The sequence below is a fragment of the Ambystoma mexicanum genome, chromosome 3p (assembly GCF_040938575.1).
Source record: "Ambystoma mexicanum isolate Mex_15411 chromosome 3p, UKY_AmexF1_1, whole genome shotgun sequence".
Lineage (NCBI taxonomy): Eukaryota > Metazoa > Chordata > Amphibia > Caudata > Ambystomatidae > Ambystoma > Ambystoma mexicanum.
In genome coordinates, this window is record NC_090925.1 from 332,330,402 (window position 1) to 332,347,715 (window position 17,314).

Below are 17,314 nucleotides of genomic sequence, written 5' to 3' on the forward strand. Positions count from 1 at the left end.
GCGAGCAACACCCCACCCTGCAAGGTGAAGGGGATGAGAAGGCAGCAAGCAATGTCCCCACCCTGCATGATGAAGAGGACAAGGAGACAGCAATGAATGTCCCCACCCTGCAAGATGAAGGGGATGAGGAGGCAGCAAGCAATGTCTCCACCCTGCAAGATGAAGAGTGTGAGGAGGCAGCAAGCATCGTCACCACCCTACAAGATGAAGAGGATGAGTAGACAGCGAGCAACACCCCACCCTGCAAGGTGAAGGGGATGAGAAGGCAGCAAGCAATGTCTCCACCCTGCAAGATTAAGAAGATGAAGAGACAGCGAGCATTGCCCCCACCCTGAAAGATTAAGAGGGTGAGCAGGCAGCAAGCAATATCTCCACCCTGCAATATGAAGAGGATGAGACAGCAACCAATGCCCCCACCCTGCAAGATGAAGAGGATGAGGAGACAGCAAGCAATGTCCCCACCCTGCAAGATGAAGAGGATGAGACAGCAAGCAATGCCCCACCCTGCAAGATGAAGAGGGTGAGAAGTCAGCAATCAATGTCACCACCCTGCAAGATGAAGAGGGTGAGGAGACAGCAATCAATGACCCCACCCTGCATAATGGGGAGGGCAAGGAGGCAGCAAGCAACTTCCCTACCCTGCAAGATGAAGAGGTTAAGGAGGCAGCAAGCAACATCCCCACCCTGCAAGATGAAGAGGATGAGGAGACAGCAAGCAATGTTCCAACCCTAAAAGATGAAGAGGACGAGGAGACAGCAACCAATGTCCCCACCCTGCAAGATGAAGGGGATAGGAGGCAGCAAGCAATGTCTCCACCCTGCAAGATGAAGAAGATGAGGAGACAGCAAGCATTGCCCCCACCCTGCAAGATGAAGAGGGTGAGGAGGCAGCAATCAATGTCCCCACCCTGCAAGATGAAGGGGATGAGGAGGCAGCAAGCAATGTCCCCACCCTGCAAGATGAAGAGAATGGGGAGACAGCAACCAATGTCCCCGCCCTGCAAGATGAAGATGATGAGAAGACAGCGAGCAACGTCCACACCCTGCAAGATGAAGAAGATGAAGAGACAGTGAGCATTGCCCCCACCCTGCAAGATGAAGAGGGTGAGGAGGCAGCAAGCAACGTCCCTGCCCTCCAAAATGAAGAGGATGAGGAGGCAGCAAGCAATGTCCCCACCCTGCAAGATGAAGAGGATGAGGAGACAGCAACCAATGCCCCCACCCTGAAAGATGTAGAGGATGAGGAGACAGCAAGCAATGTCCCAAACCTGCAAGATGAAGAGGATGAGGAGACAGCAACCAACGACCCCACCCTGCAAGATGAAGAGGTTGAGGAGGCAGCAAGCAACGCCCCCACCCTGCAAGATGAAGAGGTTGAGGAGACAGTAAGCAACGTCTCCACCCTGCAAGATGTAGAAAATGAGGAGGCAGCAAGCAACGTCGCCACCCTGCAAGACAACGAGACTGAGGAGACAGCAAGCAACGTCCCCACCCTGCAAGATGAGGAGACAGCAAGCATTGTCCACACCCTGCAAGATGAAGAGGATGAGGAAACAGCAAACTACGTCCCCACCCTGCAAGAGGAAGAGGATGAGGAGACAACAAGCAATGTCCCCACCCTGTAAGATGAAGAGGATGAGAGGACAGTGAGCAATGTCCCCACACTGCAAGATGAAGAGGATGAGGAGACAGCAAACTATGTCCCCACCCTGCAAGATGAAGAGGATGACGAGACAACAAGCAATGTCCCCACCCTGTAAGATAAAGAGGATGAGAGGACAGTGAGCAATGTCCCCACTCTGCACGATGAAGAGAACGAGGAGACAGCAATCAATGTCCCCACCCTCCAAGATGAAGGGGATGAGGAGGCAGCAAGCAATGTCTCCACCCTGCAAGATGAAGAGGGTGAGGAGATAGCAAGCAACGTCCCCACCCTGCATGATGAAGAGGACGGGGAGACAGCAATCAATGTCCCCACCCTGCAAGATGCAGGGGGTGAGAAGGCAGCAAGCAATGTCTCCCCCCTGCAAGATTAAGAGAATGGGGAAACAGCAAGCAATGTCCCCGCCCTGCAAGATGAAGGGGATGCGAAGGCCGCAAGCAATGTCTCCACCCTGCAAGATTAAGAAGATGAAGAGACAGCGAGCATTGCCCCCGACCTAGAAGATTAAGAGGGTGAGGAGGCAGCAAGCAACGTCCTCACCCTGAAAAATGAAGAGGCCGAGGAGGCAGCAAGCAATATCCCGACCCTGCAAGATAAAGAGGGTGAGGAGACAGCAACCAATGCCCCCACACTACAAGATGAAGAGGATGAGACAGCAAGCAATGTCCCCACCCTGCAAGATGAAGAGGTTGAGGAGGCAGCAAGCAATGTCCCCACCCTGCATGATGAAGAGGACGAGGAGACAGCAATGAATGTCCCCACCCTGCAAGATGAAGGGGATGAGGAGGCAGCAAGCAATGTCTCCACCCTGCAAGATGAAGAGTGTGTGGAGGCAGCAAGCAACGTCACCACCCTACAAGATGAAGAGGATGAGTAGACAGCGAGCAACACCCCACCCTGCAAGGTGAAGGGGATGAGAAGGCAGCAAGCAATGTCCCCACCCTGCATGATGAAGAGGACGAGGAGACAGCAATGAATGTCCCCACCCTGCAAGATGAAGGGGATGAGGAGGCAGCAAGCAATGTCTCCTCCCTGCAAGATGAAGAGTGTGAGGAGGCAGCAAGCAACGTCACCACCCTACAAGATGAAGAGGATGAGTAGACAGTGAGCAACACCCCACCCTGCAAGGTGAAGGGGATGAGAAGGCAGCAAGCAATGTCTCCACCCTGCAAGATTAAGAAGATGAAGAGACAGCGAGCATTGCCCCCACCCTGGAAGATTAAGAGGGTGAGCAGGCAGCAAGCAATATCCCCACCCTGCAATATGAAGAGGATGAGACAGCAACCAATGCCCCCACCCTGCAAGATGAAGAGGATGAGGAGACAGCAAGCAATGTCCCCACCCTGCAAGATGAAGAGGATGAGACAGCAAGCAATGCCCCACCCTGCAAGATGAAGAGGGTGAGAAGTCAGAAATCAATGTCACCACCCTGCAAGATGAAGAGGGTGAGGAGACAGCAATCAATGACCCTACCCTGCATAATGGGGAGGGCAAGGAGGCAGCAAGCAACTTCCCTAACCTGCAAGATGAAGAGGTTAAGGAGGCAGCAAGCAACATCCCCACCCTGCAAGATGAAGAGGATGAGGAGACAGCAAGCAATGTTCCAACCCTAAAAGATGAAGAGGACGAGGAGACAGCAACCAATGTCCCCACCCTGCAAGATGAAGGGGATAGGAGGCAGCAAGCAATGTCTACACCCTGCAAAATGAAGAAGATGAGGAGACAGCAAGCATTGCCCCCACCCTGCAAGATGAAGAGGGTGAGGAGGCAGCAATCAATGTCCCCACCCTGCAAGATGAAGGGGATGAGGAGGCAGCAAGCAATGTCCCCACCCTGCAAGATGAAGAGAATGGGGAGACAGCGAGCAATGTCCACACCCTGCAAGATGAAGAAGATGAAGAGACAGTGAGCATTGCCCCCACCCTGCAAGATGAAGAGGGTGAGGAGGCAGCAAGCAACGTCCCCGCCCTGCAAAATGAAGAGGATGAGGAGACAACAAGCAAAGTCCCCACCCTGTAAGATTAAGAGGATGAGAGGACAGCGAGCAATGTACCCTCCCTGCAAGATGAAGAGGATGAGGGGACAGCGGGGAAATGCCCCCACCCTGCAAGATGAAGAGGATGAGGAGATAGCGAGCAACGCCCCCCCCACAAGATGAAGAGGATGAGGAGACAGCAAGCTACGTCCCCACCCTGCAAGATGAAGAGGATGAGGAGACAACAAGCAAAGTCCCCACCCTGTAAGATTAAGAGGATGAGAGGACAGCGAGCAATGTACCCTCCCTGCAAAATGAAGAGGATGAGGGGACAGCGGGGAAATGCCCCCACCCTGCAAGATGAAGAGGATGAGGAGATAGCTAGCAATGCCCCCCCCCCACAAGATGAAGAGGATGAGGAGACAGCGATCAACATCACCACCCTGCAAGATGAAGAGGGTGAGGAGGCAGCAAGCAACGTTCCCACCTTGTATGATGAAGAGGACGAGGAGACAGCAATCAATGTCCCCAACCTGCAAGATGAAGGGGATGAGGAGGCAGCAAGCAATGTCTCCCCCTGCAAGATGAAGAAGGTGAGAAGACAGCGAGCAACGTCACCACCCTGCAAGATGAAGAGGATGAGTAGACAGCGAGCAACGCCCCCACCCTGCAAGATGAAGAGGGTGAGGAGGCAGCAAGCAATGTCTCCCCCTGCAAGATTAAGAAGATGAAGAGACAGCGAGCATTGCCCCCACCCTGGAAGATTCAGAGGGTGAGGAGGCAGCAAGCAATGTCCCCACCCTGCAAAATGGAGAGGATGAGGAGACAGCAAGCAACGTCCACACCCTGCAAGATGAAGGGTATGAGGAGACAGCAACCAACGCCCCCACCCTGCAAGATGAAGAGGGTGAGGAGGCAGCAAGCAACGTCCACACCCAGTAAAATAAAAAGGTTGGGTAGACAGCAAGCAACGTCTCCACCCTGCAAGATGTTGAAAATGAGGAGACAGCAAGCACTGTCCCCACCCTGCAAGACGAAGAGACTGAGGAAACAGCAAGCAATGTCCCCACCCTGCAAGATGAGGAGACAGCCAGCATTGTCCACACCCTGCAAGATGAAGAGGGTGAGGAGACAGCAAGCTACGTCCCCACCCTGCAAGATGAAGAGAACGAGGAGACAGCAAGCAAAGCACGCACCCTGCAAGATGATGAGGGTGAGGAGACAGCAAGCAATGTCCCCACCCTGCAAGATGAAGAGGATGAGGAGATAGAAAGCAACGTCCCCACACTGCAAGATGAAGAGAGTGAAGAGGCAGCAAGCAATGTCCCCACCCTGCAAGATGAAGAGGATGAGGAGACAGCAAGCATCATCTTTAATTTATCATTTCAGAGCATTCAAAGTGTGCAAGAAACATGCAGACAACAGACATACATGAAGGAAGTAAGAACAATTACAATGGATAATGTCCACACCTTCCATTGCAGCACTTAGAAGTAGAAGAAATCCGACATGATGCACTATTAAAAAATAACATCATTCATAGTATCAATTATTTATGAAGAGACTAATTAGGTAAATTATTCACAAAGAACAGTAAAAACAACAACTGCCAATAGCCATTCCACAACTCAGGTCTCTCTTCTTCGAAAAATGTGACTTCCAATTCCCCACCAAGACTTCCCTGCTGCCTCCTTCACAAACATTCCTGTGACCAAATGTTTGAATTTTAATGCTGGCATGCAATGTATATTAATTATTATGCTAAGTAGCACTTAAATAAAAAAAATATTAAATGTAGTGCAATATAAAATGTAATCTGTTCCAGTCTTGTCATGTGAAACTGTGTCCGAATGCCATCTGCAAGGGTGTGCAATCCGGACCTTTTTAGAATGTTGCTATGCAAAATGATTCTGATTTTCTCTCTTAGAAAGTGGGCTCTGCTGAACAGACTTCACTTTCTAGTGCTTCATGCTGAAAAGGCATAACGCTCACGTGCGTACTTCTGCTGGACACGGAAAATGCAGTGTGATTTGGCAAAATAGCAGTTACATGGTAACATGTGAATTCATGAAACAGCCCGCAGGAGTCCCATTAATTCCAACAGGCACAGGTTGCATGTAACTCTGGGCATCCATGATTCACACTATACACGCCTGTGTATCCCCATGGCCTGGTGGCAAGCCTTTGCTTAAATGTACATGTAAATCTATATCTGGCTTGATATAGTGGCCTTTGAGGCATCACAGTTATATCTCTGAGAACCCATTTGGTGCCATTTCATTATCACCTGATTTCCTGCGACTCCCATAGCCGTCAACCCCCTTTGTGTATTTCTTTATGGGGCTGGTAGTTTAACCCACAACAGATGTTGGACCCTCCCCTGGAAGCCCATTTGATCCTGGTGGAGAGGACAAGACATGCGCCAAAGGGGTAGGCTGGGAGCTAGATACTTCACAGGGATCTCTGCAACACAATGGGGAAGTCACACCAGGTAGATCATTTCTGGAATCTCTTTGATCTTAAGCAGACAAGAGAGGGGGGAGTATGGTGCAGGTGAGTAAGGGATATGTATACTGAAGGAAGGGTCCCTCCATCTTGAAAATACCTAGGCCTCACTTCCTTCCTGTGACCCTATTATGGGTCGGACTCGGGCATAAAATGGTCTCGGGCACCAATGAAAAAGTGACCCACAGCTGAAAATCGCCATTCATTCTTTTTGTGAAAGACTGACCAGTAGGGAGTTTAAAAAAAAGAAAATGTGATACATATTGTAAATGTAAACAATATGTATTCAACAAGACTGGTCAAAACAACTAGCTGCATGGTGAAGTAACTCATCACACTGGCCACAGTTCGTGCCTGACCCTTCCTGAATTCCTACAGACAAAGGACCCTGGGCGCTCACATCAAAATGCAAAACCCTTGTTAAAGCAGCAAGGATTGTCCCTTACAGAAGGGTTGGAATGAATAAATTTGAAGTGGCCATATGGCATTAAAGGGAGTGAGACTATTGAATCGTCTTTGAAACTTCTTGAAATAACCATCTTGAAAAGGACCTCACTGGTACCTTGTTGGGGTAGAGACTGCCCAAAGTCTCAAGCAAATGGGACGAAGATAAGGATTTCCGAGGAGGGTGCATACCATCTTCTTCCCACTTCACAGGAAAGTTCAAAGTAACTTGCTGCTGGAAAGTCTGACTGCTGATTGGACACTTGTACCCAGCACCCTGTGTTATCTGTTAACTCAATATATCTTCAAGGTTAATTAACCCAATAAACAGTTTGATAGGAATTTAATTCTCACCTGAGCAGACTGATATATTCAATGGGAAGCCAATGCTGAAGGCAAGAATTACCCGGACCAACGCGCCACTCTCTGCCCGGTAACAAAACCCTGAGAAAAGGGCGCGCCAGTCAGGGAAACCCTCTGGGGAAGAAAACCCTGGTTGAAAGCGGAATCCGATGGCTTGAGTGTGGCTTACAGGATGTTGTCACCGATGCAATGAGAATTCGAATGTGGGAAGGCTTCTTCTGGAGAGGGTGACAATAGGAAGAGATGAATATAAGGAACCCAGAAAGGATGAAGAAAAGCAGGTAAGTAATAGTAATACTTTCCCCTAACCTCTTAACCTGCCGAGTCTAGAATACCAGGAGAGAAGCCGAAGAGGCGGGAACCAGAGAGAGCAACAGGGTGACAATTCTGCCAAAAAGAGGTAAAGGTAAGTGAACTTGTTAAAGCAGAAACCTAAGAAGCCTGGAGAAACACTTAGAATGTAGCTCAGACGGGAACTGGATATTACCCGAAAGACTGTAGCTCGGGAAACTAGAAACAGCGTCTCTAAACGAGGCGCAGGTAGGAACCGGATGGATCGGGTGAACGGAGAATGCTGCGGGAAGGATCTGGAAAGTTTGAAGATAGACAGAGTTAGTATTAGTAAGGAGTAGGAAAGGTTTACCAAGGATTGAATGGAACAATCTAGTTGCAAACTCAGGGAGCATCAGCTAGAACAGTAGCGACGCTAAGAGCTGGAAGCCTTTGCGTCATATGAGGGATCACGTGAGCGGTACGCCGCACCTTTGGCGAACGTGAAAAGACTGGAACGGTGATCGCAGATCTGCTTGCACTGTGATCCGCCATCTTGAAGATACCGCTCTGAATAGAACCATAGAGCCGATTCCGGGACCAAAGAGACCACTGCTTCGTGTGTGTAACAGTATGCCCCCTTCTCCTGGGAGGCGACCCCGTTTCCCGGGATGCAATCTAAAGAATCGTTGAACCAGTCGGTGTGCATGAACTCCTGAGGCCGGTTCCCAAGTTCGTTCTGCAGGAGAATACCCCTTCCAGTCCACCAAGAATTGTAATTTCCCCCTACGATAACGGGAGTCAAAGATGCTGGCGACTTCATATTCAGGACCAGTATCTGTCGAGACTGGAGGAGGAGGAGTACGATCTGATCGATGGAATCGGTCTTGTACTGTTACCTTTATCTGGGACAGATGGAATACAGGATGTATCCGAGACCAGGATGAGGGCAGATCGAGCTTGACAGCAGCAGAACCTACTAATGATAGGATCTTGAGAGGACCGAAGAACCTTGGGGATAGTTTAGAAGGGACCAAGTGACGGGGGAGAAAGCCAGAAGCCAACCAAACTGAATCTCCCGGGTTCAACGGTGGGATGTCTCGGTGATGCCTATCAGCAATAAGTTTGGCTCTGTCCTGAGCAGCTTGCAAAGACATTTTAGCCACTCTATGCCCTTCCTGTATCTCGGAAATGAGACCATCTACTCCTGGGCAGCACGAGGGAGATTTGGTAACAGAAGGTACAAAAGACGGATGAAATCCATAGGTACAGTGGAAAGGACTAGTGTGAAGAGCCGTATGTCGGGCGTTATTGTAGGCAAATTCAGCAAACGGTAATAATTCCAACAAATTGTCCTGGGCAGCCGATACAAAACACAGTAGATATGCCTCCAGGGTCTGATTAAGGCGTTCGGTCTGTCCGTTCATCTGTGGATGATATCCAGAGCTGAGTGCCCGCTTGATTCCGAAGACCTGACAGACCTTTTCCCAAAATTTCGATGTGTATTGAGGGCCTCGGTCTGAGACCACAGTATCCGGTAAACCATGTCTGGAGAAGATTTCCGAAATAAAGATCTTAGTCATTTCTTCAGCTCCAGGCACTTTGCTCAAGGAAGTAAAGTGAGCTAATTTGGTTAAATAATCTATGGTGACCATAATGGTGTTCTTGTTATGTGAGGGAGGAAGATCTACTATAAAATCAGTAGAGATCACCTGCCAGGGTTTATCTGGGATCGGCATCCGGGTAAGTAGTCTCAAAGTTGGGGTCCTTGGATTTTCAGATTGGGAGCAAACGATGCAGGCCGCTACATCATCTTGCACGTCAGTGCGGACTCCTGGCCACCAAAAATGTCTTTGCACTAAGTCTAAAGTGCCTTGAAAGCCTCGGTGTCCAGCAGCTCGAGAGTCGTGGCACATTCGTAACACTTCTTGTTGAAGTTCCAATGTAGGAACTAAGACCTGAGATTTGTAAAAGTAGTAAGAATTGTTCTGGACAAGATGGTGGGTAGCAGCTATCTTTCTGCAGAGGTCTTGATTAGTGGCAGACGCGGTCTTTAATTCTTGTAAAAAGTCGGTGATGACCGCGATAAATTTTGCTTTGGGAAATAGTTGTTCAGGACTGAATAGGGAGATGGGAGCATCTTTACGAGAGACAGCATCCGCCCTCAGGTTTTGTTTTCCAGGAAGGAAGGTGAATTCGATCCGGAACGGAAGAAAGAAATATGCCCAGCGTGCTTGTCGACTATTATTTGTATGTGCATTCTGTAGGACCTTGAGGTTCTGATGATCTGTGCGTACTACAACGGGAAAGGATGAGCCTAATAACAAGTTTCTCCACTCCTCAAACGCCCTCTTGATAGCCAACAATTCTTTTTCGAGCACAGAATAGTTCTGCTCCGAGGCATTGAAGGTTTTAGAAAGATACGCCACTGGTCTTTCATCTCCTTGATCCGTTCGTTGTAGTAAAACTACACCTAGCGCATGATGAGAAGCATCTGTTTCTACAAACAATTGCTTATTCTGGTTGGGAGTTATCAAACTGGATGCAGAAGTGAAAATGGTTTTGAGAGTCTGAAATGCATGATTGGTGGAATCGTCCCATATGAACGGAATTCCCTTTTTTAGAAGTCGAGTAAGTGGTAGAATCATTTCCGAAAACCTAGGGATGAATTTTCTATAAAAATTGGCAAACCCTAAAAAACGTTGGATCTCTTTAACGTTAGAAGGGATAGGCCATTCGACTACCGCGGAGACCTTCTTAGGATCCATGGAAATGCCTTGTGATGACATCACAAAACCTAGATAGGTTACCTGTCTTCGATGGAATTTGCATTTGGAAGCTTTACAATAAAGCTGGTTAGACTGCAGTCGCTCAAGTACAGTCTTTACATGTATAAGATGCTCTTCTTGAGAGGAGGAGTATATTAAAATGTCATCTAAATAGATGATAACGAAATGGAATAGAATATCCGCAAACAGATGGTCCATGAAGCGCTGGAACACAGCAGGTGCGTTAACCAATCCAAAGGGCATTACATGGTATTTGAAGTGTCCGAATGGGGGTCTGAATGCTGTCTTCCATTCGTCTCCAGGGGCAATGCGGATGAGATGGTAAGCTCCACGAAGGTCCAACTTAGTGTAAAATGAAGCTCCTCGAACTGCTCCAAGGATGTCCGGGATCAATGGCATAGGATATTTGTCTGCCACAGTAATCTTATTGATTCCTCTAAAGTCAATACAAGGTCGAAGTTCATTTGTCTCTTTTTTGGGATGAAGAAGAGTGAAGCTCCTGCTGCAGATACCGATTCGGTAATGAGTCCGTTCTTTAAGTTAGCTTAGAGGTATTCTTTGAGGACTTCCTTTTCTCGTTGAGAAAGTACATACATTCTCCCAAAAGGAATAGGTTTGTCAGGAAGAAGTTCAATATGACAGTCGTCTCTCCTATGAGGTGGTAGGGTAGGGAACTCAGGATTGGAAAACACTGACTGATACTTTGAATAGCATTCTGGGATAACCTCCAAATTATTTATTGTGGAAACTAGAGGGGAGATTGAGTTTTTCAGTCGGGATGTATATGCCTACGGATTCCTTGGCTAAGCAATGGCTAACACAATATTCAGAGCCGAGGAAGAGAGTACCTGCCGTCCAGTTTATAAAGGGGTTATGCCTCCTTAACCATGGGAGACCCAATATAATGGGAAAATGGGCTGCCTTGATTAGATCAAAAACTATGGTTTCTTTATGTGAGGCAATCTGGCAGACGACAGGTTCTGTCTGTTCTCGGATAGGACCTGAACTTAGCGGGTGACCATCGACTCCTTGGATGGGAGTGATCATAGCTTTGGGTATACAATTTATTCCATGTTTATTGGCCCATTGATCGTCTACAAAATTTCCTGCAGCACCACAGTCTATTAATGCAGGTACACTCTGTACGACCTGCGTAGGCAAAACAAGAGTTACAGAAATAATGACCATATTCTGAGTGGTTGCGGCAGTGTCCAGATTTAAGTTAATCCTTTTTGGGGAATCAGACTCTTGCACCCCTACCGTTGTTCCCTTTGAGGTAGGGCTTTGAAGTTTCCCGACCCCACAGCTGGGGTGCTCGTCAGGAAGTCCATGTGAGTCACAACAAAAAGGCATTGTCCCAGTCACAAATGCTCCTACTCTATCCCTGTTGCCGCAATAAAATACCATAAAGACCGGCTACTGTTCTTAATCCAGGACAATGACTCCCTTCTCCTGTATGCAAAGCGTCCAAACGTCTCTGAACTTGTAAAAGTTGCATACAAGTTCTGGGTTCTCTGTAACCCAACAGAAAATCAAATAATCACACAAAGTTCTTGTGGGGAAAGGAGAATGACTCCCTTCTCCTAGCTGGTTCCCCAATGTCTTTCACAGTTCTTAATAAGGTTTTTTGTTCCCTTATGGAGGTTTTCACAATTCCAGGGTTTTGCACATCTCTGGCTCTGTCCCCACTGGGACGCTGAAGTCATTTCTGGAGACCCTTTTGACGTTCCAGTATCACCCTTTTGTGGAATTGGCCTGGGAACTGTATCACAAAATAGTTTACAGTTTTCTCTATTTCTTTATGGTTTACAGTTTCGTAACTTTCCGACCCCCTCGCAGACTTGTATGTGTTTCTGTTACCTTCTCCTGGGGAACTCTTCACCCATTTCGTCAGGGTTTGCGGGTTTGCTCTTCCTACTTCAACTTCTTCCTTTAGTAGTCCTCCGTGTCTCACCTCTCTCCACCTCGAGTTGTTGTGGAACGCTTCGGCATAGCTGTTGGACCCCTCGGCCCCACCATGACAGTTTATGCCTCCTTCATGGTCTCTCGCCTTCTCCTGATAGTCACCTATGGGACTCTACCGTAGGCTACGGTAGGTGGTCTGAGCACCGCTGTTGGACCACCCGGTGCACCGATTACAGGACGTGCCACCACCTCTCAGTATCTGCAGGTTTATCATGTGTGTTCCCAAGCGGCTCGCAGGACACTTCTCAGGCGCCGCGCTGTCCCTCATCTCACACTTGGAGACAGGACTTGTTGCAGTCTCCCGAAGGCCTGCATCTACTTTCTCAGCTTCACTGCAGCCTCTTCGGTCACCTGGTTTGCCCTCTCGTCGTATCACTGCTTCCAGCTTGCCAGCAAAGCATAGGCCATTGCTGGTTGGGTCAGCAAATGACAAAGATCACAGTCCTTCTTTGCTGTTCAGTTTAAATAGGGGGCACGGCCCCATAAAAACATCTGTTGTCCAATTGACAGCAGCTGTTCTAGTCTTTGCCTGCTTGAATGTAGCATTTTTGGGCACTTCTTCATCTCAGTGCCTATGTCATCAGTATGGTTTGATGTTTCACAATAACGCATGGTTTTGGACATGAGTTTAGACCCATAATGTTCAGGTACTATTGTCAGCCTACCGGGTTGGGGTTTAAAGGGGCTCTGCCTCCCAACTGTGTCCTTATCCCCAGGAGAGGAGTCCCTCTGCATGAGATCCTCCCACATATTACCACCCCTAGGCGGACTGTTGGTTAGCGTCTCACATCCCTAGCCTCAATGAAAGGGGTTCTCCCCTGGGGAGAAGAGACGCCATCTAAAGGAACATTACTTAATGCATATACAATACATCATTTTTAGTCAAACTTGTGCCCATGGTAGTGGGGGCTGGGGGGTGTATGTGTGGGGTAAGAGGTTATGTTAATGTCCCAAAACCAACTTTGACATTTCAGAAAATGCATGACCCGACTGCCAGAAAGCATTACTCAGAATATGTGAGGCCAGTCCGTCCCTTTCTGTAATTCCACAGAAGAGCTAAAAACAAGGTCACGGAATGTCACCCAGAGAATTTTTTTTATGTCATCAGAGATGCTCTGTGCAATGCACACAAAAGTCAAAACACAAAACTTTTTAGTTTCAAAATTGTATTTCATGGCCTTCAATATTGTCTAAGTACCCTGCCTCCGGTCCAACTCATTTATCCCTTGGGGAATATTCCTCAATTTATCACAGCCCAAACCCTGCAAGGAACACATGTCCAGGCACAACTGTCCTCTTGCCTTCTTGCATCCCACACTCTCTACAAGACAGGCCAGGAAAGGTCCACGCTTAGCCATCCAGGAGAAATCAAGAGTTTAATTTCAGGGCTGATCGAGGAAGTAGCTGCTACCCCTGGCTGCGTCCTTAGTACCCTAGCTCTGTTCTACCCCTAGGTCAGTCACAGGTCACAAGAGCAGTGCCGTAGAGGTAAAGGAACACCGGGCTCTTAGAGGGGACTTACCTTCCTGTTATTGAGTGAAAAGCTCAACACCACAAGCGAGCAGCCAGAGGTACTGTACATAACATATATATGTGGTTTGTACTTTTTGTACTTTCAGCCCTCCTCCTGAAAATCCAAATCCACAAAGCCGTGTATGCCAGCAACCTCTCTCTCCTCTTACTCCTTGACCTCTCTGCCACCTTTGACTTGGTCGACCACCCTTCCTCTGCCCATTTGTCCTCAAAAGCGGCCAAATGGATCTCATTCTTCTTAGCTAACAGATCTTTCAAAATCTTCGCTGGGCACATGGCCGCCTCCCCCACTCCTATCTACTGTGGTGTCCCTCAAGGCTCCTGCATCTTTCCCACCCTCTATAATGTTTACACTAAACCCCTATTTGACCACCTGGGCTCCCTGGATATACACCAACTACGCTGATGATACCCAAATCCTCATTCCCCTCTCCAGGATCCACACCCAGGACACCGCCTAAGTAAACAGCAGATACAAAATCATCCAAATCTGGAAGGCCTTTCCGCGCCACTAAAAATCATCTTACAATCGCACAAACTCTTGTCTTGTCCATGCTAGACTATTGTTACGCACTACTCTGTGGCACCTCTGAGAAAAACATGTCCAAATTACAAGTCCTGCAAAACAATGTTCTCCGTGTTGGACTAAACCTGAGCAACCACGATCACAACTCAGAGGCAAGAAAATCTGCTCTCTGGCTCCTTGTACGCAAATGAATCATATTCAAAAACGTCGCTAGAATCCACAGATACCTGTCCAGTGATACCCCCCACACCTCGCCCAGAGGATCAAGAGACTTATGCCCAGCAGACCCCTCTGAACTTGTGTCGATTCTTAGAATTCAATCATGTGTTTGGATAAAGCATTACTGGATCACAATTCACTGTTTAGCATATACTGTGTATAAGTGGTGTATGATGTTATAACTGACACAGGTTGGCAGTAACAGGCCATACAAAAACTTTATAGGCATATAAAAGTGTCCCTGGCCTAAGCTGTTTCCTTAGTGTGTACCCGTGCTATATCATGACACTACTCATGGCATATCAAAACAGCACCCTAGTTAACTACAAGTTAAGTCTTTTGTCTCCTTCCAGTTTGTGATTTTGTGAATTTCCTTCTTCTTTTTGTATCTCTGATGTCACTTACAGTGATGTTATTTAGTGCAGCATTATGATGTCACTATGATGTCACTTCCGGTGATGTGGTCCGGCAAGGGTTATGTCTGGTCACATCCTGTGATGTCCTCGCGTAAGTGATATCACATCTGCTACCCGTGGCACTTTGATGAATTGGCGTCCCTGGCTACACCCCCTGGCTAATTTCCCCCGCTTCTACCCATTGCGGTCACCAGGCTCAGAACCCATCAGTATTAACACCCCAAATTACATACACCATACATGGAAAGCTCCCTACTCTCTACCTGTTCTGAAGTACAAATGCCTCAAAACTAAAGGCAGAGATGTTCCCCCAGGAAAATCCAGCAGAAAATAATCTCCTTGCACCAGTGTTATTCCCCCGAAATAAGTATTAATGCTAACACCGCAGCCAACAGCGCGGTAAAACCAATGAAACACAGACCTCACAACTAGACTGTCCATCCCAATGGCAGAAAGACGACATAAATCTGGTCTCAAGGAAAGGGCGGTGCTCCCAGGCAAAGGCGCCAACCCTGACCAACTGCGGTACCAGGTAGCAAACGACCTTACCATCAAGCAAGGAGCTTGGCCAGATCACCAATGGGAGGTATAAGGCTCTGCCGCAGCACATAACGAAGCCAAGGGAATCAAGCGCAGAAGGAAGAGGAGGGTGGGGGCTTGCAAATGAGTGCCATAATAAAGGGTGGGGATCCCAGGCAAAGGCGCCAACCCTGACTTACTGTGGTACCAGGTAGCAAACGACCTTACCATCAAGCAAGGAGCTTGGCCAGATCACCAGCGGGAGGTATAAGGCTCTACCGCAGCTCATAACCAAGCCAAGGGAATCAAGCGCAGAAGGAAGAGGAGGGTGGGGGCTTGCAAATGAGTGCCATAATAAAGGGTGGGGCTCCCAGGCAAAGGCGCCAACCCTGACCTACTACGGTACCAGGTAGCAAACAACCTTACCATCAAGCAAGGAGCTTGCCCAGATCACCAGCGGGAGGTATAAGGCTCTACCGCAGCGCATAACAAAGCCAAGGAAATCAAACGCGGAAGAAAGAGGAGGGAGGGGGGCTTGCAAAGGAGTGCCATTATAAAGGGCCTCAAGATGAGCATCCCTTGTATAGACCAATTGGCCTCATTGACACCGAACCTAAAATCTTTAACTGGATCATTGTAGAAAATCTGTATGAACCCTTAGAGGAGAGTCAGATTAATACACCAAATCAAGCATGTTGGGGACACGTTTGCCCACCATTGACCAGTCCCTGTGCTTCAATAACCCCTCAGCAGATACCTAGGTAGGCAGAACCAAAATGTATATGCCCTGTTTATTGATGACTCCTCTGTTTCGACCAGATCAGTCGGGAAATTCACAAGGAGATTCTGGACAAACCCAATATGAACCACCACACACCAAGAATCGTTGAAGATCTTCACGGAAACTGCAATGCACAAGCAATACACTGATCTCAGGAGAGCGACAGAATGAGTCTACCACCTCAGCGTGGAAACAGGGGTGTCGTCTAGCCTCATCCCTCTTTGATGTTATTTATTTAATTATTTATGTATTGCATTTCTTGACAGCACCCAAACCCGTACGTATCACGGCGCTAATAAACCTAGGAAACAGAACACAGGGAAAATAATATGGTACATAATCATGATAGTTAATGCTACTGAGAGTCGGGTAGGGTCTAGGGGGGATAATCCAATTTCAGGTTAGTCACATTTGTCAAATAGCCAGGTCTTTAGCTGTTTTCTGAAGATGTGATAGGATGCCTGCTCTTGGATTTGGAGCGGTAGGGCATTCCGCAGGGTGGGGACAATGACCATGAAGCAAGTTCCCCCAGCTCATTTTCTCGAGAATCTAGGGATGGCTAATGACAAGGTGACTGAGGAATGTAGGCAGGGGAGTTTGATACTTTTGAAGATGCGTTGGGTGAGGAAGGAGTATTGTTGATGCATCTGTGTGTTATGGAAAAAATCTTGAAATCTATGCGTGCTTTGATTGGCAACCAGTGAGAGTCACGTCTGTCATGAGAGATGTGGCCCAAGCGCTTGAGGCCCCATACAGCCCCATTGGGCATTGTTTTGGATCAGCTGAAGTTTAACCAGATTTTTTGAGGAGGTGCCTGCAAGGATGACCTTGCAGTAGTCCAATTTACTGCCTATAGTGGCTCTAGCGAGGGTGATGCAGTGGATAGGAATTGTCTGCTGAGGTTGATGATTCTAGTGGTGTCGGCCACTGAGGAGCTGAGGGCCTTGATGTGTTTGTGCATAGATAATTCTAAATCTAAGTGAACACCCAGTGTTTTCAGACAGCTTGAGACGCTGGTAGGGTTTCCGTTAATGCAGAAGGATGCAAAGGTGGTGTCCAGCTGTTTAAGACGGTACGGGGAGTCTACTATGAGGTGATCGTTTTTTTCATCATTCAGGCAGAGATGGTGTTCCGCCATCAAGGCCTGAATGATGCTGTAGACTTGATTGATGTTTGGGGAATCAGTGGCATGGTTACCAGTTAGTGTTAGCAGAATTTGGGTGTCGTCTGCAAAGTTTGTATAAAGGATCCCGAGGTTATCAAGGTGGTCGAACAGGGGTTTTGTGTACATGTTGTACAAAGTGGGTGAAATGCAAGAACCCTGAGGGACACCGCAGGATACAGGT

The 17,314-nt window shown here is 48.0% G+C and overlaps 1 protein-coding gene across 1 annotated transcript; it reads left to right on the forward strand.

Annotated features, from left to right (window-relative positions):
• The first annotated feature begins 92 nt into the window (after positions 1-92).
• LOC138579898 (FK506-binding protein 5-like) lies at positions 93-1,625 on the forward strand. Its single transcript, XM_069650123.1, has 2 exons — positions 93-168; positions 826-1,625. Exons 1-2 carry the CDS (start codon positions 93-95, stop codon positions 1,623-1,625), a joined length of 876 nt encoding a protein of 291 aa, XP_069506224.1.
• Positions 1,626-17,314: the final 15,689 nt, after the last annotated feature.

Bases quoted from the DNA above. Each gene is read 5' to 3' on its own strand.
- LOC138579898 (XM_069650123.1), top strand. From the start codon at position 93: ATGAATGTCCCCACCCTGCAAGATGAAGGGGATGAGGAGGCAGCAAGC. The intron at 169-825 runs GTGAGGAGGCAG...CCACCCTGCAAG, and splicing joins CACCCTGCAAGATGAAGAGT to ATGAAGAAGATGAGGAGACA.